Source organism: Epinephelus moara, chromosome 24 (assembly GCF_006386435.1).
Source record: "Epinephelus moara isolate mb chromosome 24, YSFRI_EMoa_1.0, whole genome shotgun sequence".
NCBI lineage: Eukaryota > Metazoa > Chordata > Actinopteri > Perciformes > Serranidae > Epinephelus > Epinephelus moara.
In genome coordinates this window covers 40,341,902-40,353,042 of record NC_065529.1, presented here as the reverse complement: position 1 = coordinate 40,353,042, position 11,141 = coordinate 40,341,902, and the positions used below count along the sequence as shown (strand labels likewise).

Sequence of the window (11,141 nt, the reverse complement as noted above, 5' to 3'; positions counted from 1 at the left end):
TCGCGGACACAAGCGGAGGAAATGAGTTTCCTCTGAGGGGTGGCTGGGCTCAGCCTTAGAGATAGGGTAAGGAGCCCGGACATCCAGAGGGAGCTCGGAGTAGAGCCGCTGCTCCTTTGCGTCAAAAGAGGTCAGTTGAGGTGGTTCGGGCATCTGATCAGGATGCCTCCTGGGCGCCTCTCGTTAGAGGTGTTCCGGGCACGTCCCACTGGTAGGAGGCCCCGGGGCAGACCCAGAACACGCTGGAGGGATTACATATCCCATCTAGCCTGGGAACGCCTTGGGCAGAGGGCCGTCTGGGGTGCTTTGCTTGGCCTGCTGTTCCCACAACCCAACCCTGGATAAGCAGATGAAAATGGATGGATGAATACTTTAATGAACTGTATAGCAGAAAAAGCTCACACTTTTAAAACTGGTACAAGCAAATGTTAGTCATTTTTGTTTGCTTCATTACCAAAATATTTGATTTATTATTAAAAATAGTCAATTTTGAATCAATGATTTATCAAGTAACAGTTTCAGATTTCTGTGATGGTGTATTTTCACTTACAGTAGCAGGGCTTAAAGAAAAACGAGAGAAAATGTCCTTGCAGGATTTCATTTAGGTTACATGTAATTCCAGGCACAAGGGTCTGAACCACAACATGATTTCTGGGCACACCATGGGAACGATTTAAAAGGCCAAGCCATCTATAATCTGGATTTAGTCATGTCAAGCCAACACAAAGCCAGCTAATATGGGCCTTAAAAAAACTCTTAGTCCATCATCAGTCTTGACGTTAAGAAAAAGACCTCATTTTTAAAAGTCCCTCCCACACAAATCCAGTCGAATCCCAGGAAACATTAGACGAGCTGAATATCTGCCTTTTAAAGTCTGCAGTTTGTTTGGTTCCCTGCTCCACTCCCCGGTCGCCATCAAAGACATGATAGCATTGTTAATCATCCTCTACAAGGCGATGAATTATTCAGCACGACATCCAGGGTGGCAACTGTGTATTTAAACACAAACTTCTGATGCATCACACCCAGAGAACAGAAACCACTGCTGCTTCATAAATACTACAAAAGGTGTGTTCCCTGCTTCTGGTTATAAAGTTAATTATCTAGACCACATGGTGCTGACGTGTAAGTGTCGTGTGAGTCAACACGTTCCAAATGGTCAAAATCCATCATGCCGTATTGGAGAGGTTTAGGCAAACTGTGTTCTGTGAGACACGACTAGTAATCTCCGGGGATGAAGTGACATTCACAGAGTTTAATTAACCTCCAAAGCTACACTTATTAAACACCACTTCAGTCTAGCATCATCTTGAATTTCTCATCAAGCTCCAGTTACATTTAGCATGAAACTAACATGACATAAAAATAAAGGAGCTTTAACAGGGCCGTAAAAAATGGGGGGCACTCTAGTTTTCCACTTTTTATAGTGTGTAGGGTTTAGGGGGATATATTAGCAGAAATGAAATATAATAAGTATGTTTTCTTTAGTGTATAATCGACTGAAAATAAGAATCGTCATGTTTTTGTTACCTTAAAATCAGCCGTTTGTATCTACATAGGGAGCGCGTCCTTGTCTCCAGACATTAAGTTTCACCGCCATGTTTTTACCGTAGCCCAGAATGGACAAACGCAACACTGGCTCAAGGGAGGGGCATTCGCATTTTCGCATTGGCCATCACACTCAGCAGCCCCTGTGAAAAAAACACCAATTTTTTTTTAACGTCAAACTGCTTTTTTCAGTGTTTTTACTTCGAAATCATGGGGTCCATTTGTTTTGGAGAGGAATTTATCATTTATAATTTATTTCAGTCTGCAAATAGAAATAAGAACATTGTGTATTAATCTACAAATTCATGTAAATAAAGTCACATCCTCTCACAGAAAGTGGCAGACACTTTAATAGTACAGTACAAAACATTACAATAAAGTAATTCAACATAACTTAGACATTTCTGCAGTCCAACAAAAGTGTAGGCTCATGCAACAGCTTATAACACCTACCTTTTTAACAACACATCATATTTAGAAGAGACCTCTGCAGATATTTGGGCTCCTTGGTAAAAACCTCCTGAACGGCTGGGTCTTATTAGAGAAAAAGGTGAGCAGACAATAGCAGGTGCTGGGCTAGTGGCCCATCTCCAAAATGCAGAACAGCAGCAGAGAAACACTAATTTGTCACGTGAAACTGCTTTATTTGGTGTTTTTAGCAGTTTAAATCACCTGGTCTATTTGTTTTGAAAAAGAGGAGACCTCTGCAGATAATTCGGCTCCTGGTAAAAACCTCCTGAACATCTGGATCAGAAATAAGGTGAGCACACATTAAGTTAGCAGGTGCTGGGCTTGCGGTACATCTGCAGGGTGCCTAGCAGCGTGGGAAAAACACTGATTTGTAATGTGAAACTGCTTTATTCAGTGTTTTTTTCCGGGTTAAATCACCGGTCCCTTTGTTTTGAAGAGGAAGAGACCTCTGTGGATAATTCTGCTCCTGGTAAAAACCTCCTGAACATCTGGATCTTAAGTTATTGGAGAAAAAAGTTGAGCACACATAAGCTGGTGCTGGGCTAGCGGCCTGTCTGACATGCCAAACAGCGTAAGAAAAACACTGATTTGTAAGCTAATACTGCTCTGTTCAGTGTTTTTACCAGTTTAAATCACCTGGTCTGTTTTTTTTTGTTTGTTTTTTTTGAGAGGTAGAGACCTCTGCGGATAATTTAGCCTATACCGTTAAAACCTCCTGAACAATGAGCGCTGAAGGAATCCTAACCGGGAGGAGTTTCAGCTGGCTGCAATCTGCAGTCCTCACCACTAGATGCCACTAAATCCCCTAAATTTTACACACTGCTCCTTTAATACATTAAAAAGTGATGAAATAGAGAGACAGTAGTGTTTGACATTGATTGTTCCCACCCACAGCAGCTTCCACTGGGGTACGGCAACACCACTAGCACAATTAACATGCAGAGCTGCAGTACACCACAATACTGGGACCAGCAGTAATAATAATTGCAATGTGTTAAGTTCATTTATGATTATGATTACATTTGCTTATTATTATTTTGGACAGCGTTACATGCTTGCCTGTTGAAGCATAACCTTTTTTTCCCATTTATATTCATATTAGGGAGGATATTTGCCCCCAGTATATAATATAATCACTGCCTGGAGATGTTATAATTCATAAATAGTTTGACACAAACAAACATAAATTCATGTAAATATACCAGCTCATGCAAAACCTGTGCTCCCAGGCCATTACATATGTAGGCTCTGAATATAGGTGGGAGTTTCCCCTGTAATTAAAGGTCAGATTATCTGCACTAGACCCACATATGATGATAATATATGCATGAACAAATCACTAAGGCTACTCTCAGCATTTGGAAAAACAAAGATAAGAATCTGGTGATAATCAACGCTTAGATCAGATCAGTCATCCTCTAATTGCTCATGCATGCAGAAATGCAGTTGGATGCACTTAAGCGTGAAGGTATGCAGGTATGCAAGTGTAAATCAAAGACCCGCGGGAGGGATGAACTGGAGCAGCAAATTGCTTTGATCTATCTGACTGTGCCAGTAGGTGGCGCTGTGGAGACACTTATTATGATCAACCCGGATGTCCTCCCCAAAAGTACTTACCTCACTCTGTACAAATTAGGAGTCTTAATTAGGTGTAATTTGTGCTGCACGCTTAATATTAGGATTACATGCTCTGTGTATTTTTAGTTAGACACTTATTCCAACTGATATTAAATACAAGTCCTGTATTTTTTAACGCACATAAACATGGTTGATATATATTTTAGAGATGGATTTAAATGACAATAAGTTACAGTGAGCATTACTGAAATCACACTCACAGTATGTTTTTTTAGTACCACAGCACACCGGAGGATGGAGCCAGCATGAGCGTCTACAAAACACTGCTGAGCGTAAAAGGGGCGTTTCGGAGCTTGGCAACATCTCTCTTGGCGGTGCCAGGTGTGTTCAAACCTGTAGCAGACAAACGCTCGCAGATGTCTCACAGCTCAGTCACCATGGGCTGGATCTCAACCGCATAAACCGCCAACCGGTGATCGCTGCCGCCCGACTTGTATTCTCAGCCTGCCCACAGGTATATGAGGGATTTCTCGTTGACGCACTACATTTCAGCGTCAGACACTCCACAGTCTGCCGCCGTGTGAGTAAAATACTCTGTGTTTACATTTAGTTTGGACTGCTCGGCGTCGGGAGACTCCTCAGGAGGCGAAGCAGAGCGCGGATATGGTTCCAGAGCACCGATGGAGAGCGTGAAACCTGAATTATTCCCCTTTTAACAACCTCGCCGATATCAGCTCTCCTGTTTTACGCACAAGGAGCGCTTGGAATTATTGCGACCCAGGCAAGCGTGCGCACACCGGAGCACAAACCCGTGGCATGACAGACCCGAGCGGCGGATTGACGAGGTGAATTCAGCCTCCTAAATGTCAGGAAGATGAAATCTCCAGCAGCAGCAGCAGCAGCAGGTCGGGAGAATAACTCAGGAGGGTTTATTAGGCCGCGTCACTCCGCGTTCATTTAACAACAGCAAACCCAAAGGCGACTGTAACCAGTTTAGTTGTTCGACACACAAACAAAAAAAGGGAGTAACCATGTCCAGGACGCTGAAGAAGAAGAAACACTGGTCCAGTAAAGTGGTGGAGTGCGCGGTGTCATGGGGGAACCTGGGGGACTTTGGCTCCGTGGTGGAGGTCCTGGGGGGAGCAGAGCTGGGACAGTTCCCCTACCTGGGCCAGATGAAGCTGGACGTGCTGGTGTGTCACGTCGGGAAGCTGCCCTACTACGGGGACGTTTTGCTGGAGGTGAACGGGACGCCCGTCAGTGGACTTACAAACCGCGACACCCTGGCTGTCATACGCCACTTTCGGGAGCCGATCCGCCTGAAGACGGTCAAACCAGGTGCGTCCTCCACCCACTCTCCCTCTGCTTTCTTTCCCCACTGCTGCTGTGTGTGTCACCTGAGATCTGTTTGTAAGATGAGCGTTTTGATATGTGGCATCTACCCTTATGATTACACACACCCAGTAGTGTAGAGAAATATATCTGCCAGTCTGAGATCATCTCAAGACAAACATCCCCAAATTAATATATATATAGGTTTATATGTTCCTCTGTGATATATACATGGGCGGATTATAAGACAATGGGCTCCTGGGCACAGACATGCAAAAGGCCCCACCACCTCTCCCACGTAGAAGCAGGACACACAGACTTTCTCGTTGTTTAGCTTCTTTGCATCCTTTTGTATTCATTACACATCTCTCTGTGGTTTTGTTTCAGTTCCTTTTTGTGTCCGTGGTTGTTGTGCCGCCCTTTTTTGTCATTTTGTGCCTCTGTGTAGTTGCTCTCAATCTCTTTGAAGTCATTGTGCATCCCTCTGAGGTCATTTTGAGTATGTTTGTAGTTGCTTTGCATCTCTTTGAAATCATTTTGAATCTTGTTGTAGTCATTTTGAGTGTATTTGTAGTTGCTTTGCCCGTCTTTGTAGTCATTTTGAGTATGTTTGTAGTTGCTTTCCATCTCGTTGAAGTCATTTTGAATCCCTTTTTAGTCATTTTGAGACTCTTTGTAGTTGCTTTCCATTTCTTTGTGGTCATTTTGAATCTTTTTGTAGTCATTTACTGTCTCTTTGTGGTTGTTTTGCCCCTTTTTGTAGTCAAAGTGAGCCTGTTTGTGTCTCTTTGCAGCCCTTTATAGTCGTTTTGTGTCTCTCCGTGGTCTTTTTTTGACCTTTGTCATTGTTTTATGTTTCCTTGTGGTCATTTTTAGTCTGGTCGCTACATGCTAATTTGAGTGACATTTTGTGAGTAAAAGCCTCGGGGGCCCCCTGACACTTTGGGCCACTGGGTCTCGAGCCCATTCAGTAATCCATTCATGAATACATAAATGCATACATGTCAGCTAAAGTTGACTAAACCGTTGGAAAATAGAGTAAAACATGTGAATAAAGTGAGTTCTGCCCATCACTACATCCCTGCGCACTTCCCAAGGGACATCCCAGACTTCCACTGTAAACCTCGACTGTCCCATAACATCTAATTGGCCAATTCTCTCACCGCTTTCTCAGGGAGATCGAATAGTGATAATGGTAATAAGGGCATGTAGCCCAGTTGGAGCCATCTCAGCTAAGTGCACTTACATGCATAGAAATAAGGCCTAATTACATCCTCCATTATTCAGGCTACTCCCGCTGCCCATTGGCCACAGACGGCAGAGTGGTTATCTGTGTTGTACGCTGTCATCCTATCATTCCAGCTCTCCAAGTCTGCTGGCTGCAACATCCAAACACTCTGATAATGAGACATTGTGTGATGGCTTTACTCTAGTGGTTCTGACCCAAGCAGAGGTCCTCAGGTGAAGGGTTTACTGGCTCTGGAGATACAGTTGTGTGTTTGTGGGTGAGCGAGATGGCCCTACTTTGCTTCTATGCCGAAGCTGGAATGTCTAAACAACAACTGAGACTGTTCAAAAGGTTACATCAGCAGCAGCAGCAGCTGAGCCCCAGGACTTCAGGCCAGGATCCCTGAAGATCAGCTGTGTGTGTGTGCACATGCCCACTTATGGTGTGTGTAGTCATTCCTTGGAGTTTTTCTACGTTTTTTTTTTTTTCCTATATTAATATTTTATTGATTTTTCTATCTTTTATAAGCAAAGAAGAGATGAAAGAAAAAATGTTTGGCTAGATTTATGAGCCCTGTGCCTATTAGTGTGCATGCACATGAAGGTGTGCGTATTTCATGGCTCTAAACTCCCCTGAGCTCCTAACACCACACTCTCTGCCCCACTAACCAAGGATGATTAATAAAGGGCAGGGAGGAAGGAGAGAGAAAGAGACACAAAGAAACAAGAGGGAGAGAAGAAGCATGGGGAGAGAGACATAAAGAGAGATGGGGAGAAAATCGGCTCTGCCTTTGGCTCCAGGCTTAACTCCCACACATGGCTCTTTTTTTTCCCCTTAAAAGCTCTCAGGGAAGTAAAAGGTGGCAAAGATGGCAAAATTCTTCATCACCTATTTCTTCACTGTCACTCTTATCTGTCTGGCCTATTTGTCCATATTCTATTTCAGTCGTGTGTGATGTTACAACCAGCGTGGATCCGCTTTTCAATGTTCTGCTTGCAAAAAAAGGCCTCACAAATCCCCTCTGGCGTCAGCATACAGATGGGGTTGTTACATAGTGTGATTACATATTGTGCATGTGTGTCCGTCTGCGCTGTGTGTGTGTGTGTATACATTCCTGTGTGGTAGCCTCATGTTTAATTCACACCTCTTGCATAATTGAGTTAGCGAGTGGATTTTCTCCACTCTGATGGAGGCAGTGGGCCTAGAGGATCAGCTGTTACCAGGAAGCCCGGGAATCTGCGGTGACATGACGGCGGACGGCAGCGACGGACAGGCTCTCTGGGTCTACCAGATGTTCCCCCGTGCTCTTCCCCGAGATCCTCTTGCGCTCTGCCTGCCTTGCCCTCTGGAGCTGGTGTGCTTCCCGTGCTGCTCCTGCCACTGACAGCTGGGGAGGAGCTAGGAGGGGAGAGTGTGCAGAGATGCAAAAGTAGAAATGGGGATTCGAGGCGTGGATAGAGAGAGAGACAGGATGCAAGTCTCTATGGAGGCTATTATCTATCTCAGCCATTGATCGAACAGAATATGAGAGTTGCACACAGCACTTCACTTACTTTTCTGCTGCTTCTGGCGCATCATATATCCTCCAGGGACTGCCAAGAGGCTTCTTTAACATGCATACGTCCTCACATACATACTGCTTTGAAATAAAGACGTTCTCGCCAAGACTTCACAATGTACCGTGAGGTGAATGTGCCCATTTCCCTGGTATCTTTGATTAAGCTGGTAGATGCCTCTATTAAAAGCTCAGTAGCTCTGTGCTCGGTACAGGAATCTATTTCTGCCGGTACCTCCAGCTAAGGATCGGAAAAGATGCCTGATGAAAAGGTTCATGAATGGCATCTCAGAATTCCGTTTCCGCCGCTCGGTTATTTTCTGCTGTGCCCCCTATATGTTTTCAGCTTCAATCACTCTGCAATCAAAACACACATACAACCTGTAGACATTTATATGCAGCTGAACAGATGATGGTGTTGACATCAGATTAATAATTTGGCAGTGCAGTGTACAGTTCTTTCGTATTTCTGATGATTATTAGCGGTGTGACTGCATGAAACACGTATACAAGCCCTCTCAGCCCAATTGATAGAATATTTTTTGGCATTGTATGCTTCTGCCAACCACAGATGTTGCATTTGTACCTTTCAAATGTAGCAAATATGTTGAAACTATATGTTTCTTTATAATTCAGTTTGACACAGCTGGATATGTCCCAAGCTCTTGATAAAAAGTGCCCGCTTTGGTTGCTTCAAACATGGTAGGCAATGGCTGGAAATGTCACAACCTCTGGTTAAAAAATATGAGGGCTGCCCTCTGAAAGTCAGAGATTCAAATCATCAGTCCATGACCTCTCAGTCAACTTAGATTCCTTGAAGTCAAGCAATCTTTTTTTGGATTGTTTATTTAGTCCTACAGTGTGCAGTGTACTTCTGGGGATGTTTCGTTATCCAGATTTAGCTTCAGAGTGAGTGCTCCTCGCTTTTACGCTGCTCTTCAGTACAGGCAGTTGTGGACACTGAAAATGTCACATCCTCTCAATTAATAAACACACACTTTTATCGCAACAAACATGGCCGGACATGTCCCGAACCCCAGTTAAAAAATACCTGCTTTTCTCACGACACACATGGCTGGACATTTCCCAAACTCTGCACCCGCTTTTATTGCCCAGCCAACATTTGTATGTGGGGCCCATGTGGGTACTAAATGGGCTGGAAGACTGGCCCTATATGGGATTGTCCATGAGTTCCATATTGACCCCATGCCAATGGACCACATGGGTGGGTTTCCCTGAATGGGCTCCACATGGGCTACCTGGATACCAACTGTGTATGGGACCAAATGGGCGTCTAATCTGGCGCTCACTTCGGTTAATCAACCCTTGTGGAAAATTGGGGCCATTATGGGACCTGTGAACAGTCCCACATAGGGCCTATTTTTCAGCCCATTCACTACCCGCATGTGTCTTTCATACAAATGTTGTCTGGGTGTTAGCTGGTCTTAAACGGTGGTCTTGGCCGTCTCGCCTAGGTGTCACCACCAACACCTCCTACTCCATTTGAGAAACTCAGCTCATATACATGTAAGGTGAACTACGTCATACCAATAAAAAGTACAAATGTGACAAATCTGTGGTTTGCAGAAATGTACAATGTCAACATTTTATTTTGGTGACCTGGCTGGCCCTCTTGATTACATTGCTTCTACAGCTGATTGTGTCCTAGTCAGTTGGAATTGGTTTTCTGATATTAAATCTAGTCATCTAACTGTAATCACCAGATTGCAGGTATGTTTAAATAAACTGGTATTTAATTGAAATACTCAAACACCTTTGGGGCGTTGGAATAACAGCCTTTTTATTTGAAGTCATTTTAGCTTTATTGATTTTAATGGTTGATAATTGCTGATGTGATAATGAGAACATATTAACTCCACACAATGGCATAACTCATTGGTTTCTGTAAGCTACTGTGTTTCCGAGGCAAATTCCGCTCTTAATTAGCTTTGAATTTTGAAGTCAAATTGCATGACTGAATTTGTGTAAAGCCGCAGTGGATTCTGCAATTGATAGCAATTTGTTTTGAGTTTCCTGCTTCTGCTCACACATAGTCATATTTTCTATTACCTGCTGATCATGCCAATAGAGAAGAATGCAGAGTGACATGAGCCCCTAAGCCCCTGTATCAAACGGCAATAGTGTGTGTGGGTTAATCACATTAATGCACCTCTCATATCAGGAAGTGCCTCTCAATGGAATCATCCTCTTGACAGGCATGCTTTGTCACTGCGAAGAGATTTGTAGTCGGCCGCAAAAAGGGGGGGGGGGGATTGAGAGCGAGAGTGGGAATACAGCAGCCCAGAGAGCCTGGTCAAATAGCTAGAGACATCTGTTCTCGCCTTAGAGATGGTTCTGACAATCAGCTGAATGGAGCAGGAGAGCCATCATGTACACAGCGCCTTTGGCACGGAACTCATAATGAAGTAATTTAAGGCTGAATGAGCTCTTTCTTAAGTGATTATGAGTGTTTTTATGCAAATTCAGTTAAACTGAAACTGAATATTTGTTCATTGTGTTGGTATTCAGTTTTCAATTTTGGGATTCCGATATTCAGATTTTTTTTTTCTTTTCACAGCGCTCTTTCAGGCATTGTCTCATATTCAGAGCCTATTACTATGAGCATTTATGTAGGTCTATAATTTATCTATAATAAGAAAATGTGTCCATAAGCTGTTATTATGTCACAAAAGGTGCATAGCAGGGTTTTCCACACTTTCATTTATTTGTATATTCATGTTCTATTTTTGGTGCTGGACCATTAAGTCGGAGCACTGCTGAGATATATATATATATATCTATGTATATATGTGTGTGTGTGTGTGTGTGTGTGTGTACCATTCAGTAATTCAGAGCACCACACTCTGGTAATTCAGAGCACCACACTCTGGTTATTCAGAGCACCACACTCCTGCAGTTGGAGCAGCAGAATGCCAGGTGTAGTCAAAGTGAAACTTAAGTGTTCAGTAATTCATAATCAATTGTTCTGTTTCTAAGAACAACAGCACTGTCATTTTTGTGTTAATTGTTTTTTCAACCAACTTGAGATCAAACTTGCTGTGTTCCCATAGAAACTGTGCCCCCCTTGGTCCAGCTCTGGGTCTAAAAGTTTGCTTTCACTTGCCTCTGCAGCAGCTGCTTCTCTAATCTGATCCATTCGTCTGATCAGCTCTGATCAGTCCAATCACAAACTGAGTGACTGATCAATTCTCCACCCTGCGACTCAAACTCAACAAACGGTAGAATCCTTAAAGGTCCCGTATTGTGAAAAGTCAGATTTCCATGTATTTTTAGAAATAAAGCAGGCATAGGTGCTATATACATACTGTGAGAGTATCAGTCCACAGAGAAATGCACACAGTTCAAATTCTTTGCCTTTGTAGGAGCCGTCAGGATTTCTGTGCATTTGTGATGTCACAAGCTCACCTA

The 11,141-nt window shown here is 43.4% G+C and overlaps 1 protein-coding gene across 3 annotated transcripts in view; it reads left to right on the top strand.

The window, feature by feature from the left end:
- The first annotated feature begins 4,014 nt into the window (after positions 1-4,014).
- LOC126386359 (membrane-associated guanylate kinase, WW and PDZ domain-containing protein 3-like) overlaps positions 4,015-11,141 on the top strand; it is a 222,825-nt gene continuing 215,698 nt past the window's right edge. For all 3 annotated transcript variants that reach the window (XM_050038649.1, XM_050038648.1, XM_050038650.1), the window contains exon 1: positions 4,015-4,935. In XM_050038649.1, the coding sequence (XP_049894606.1) occupies positions 4,629-4,935 (307 nt within the window). In that variant the 5' untranslated portion in view covers positions 4,015-4,628. The remainder of the gene's footprint in view (positions 4,936-11,141) is intronic.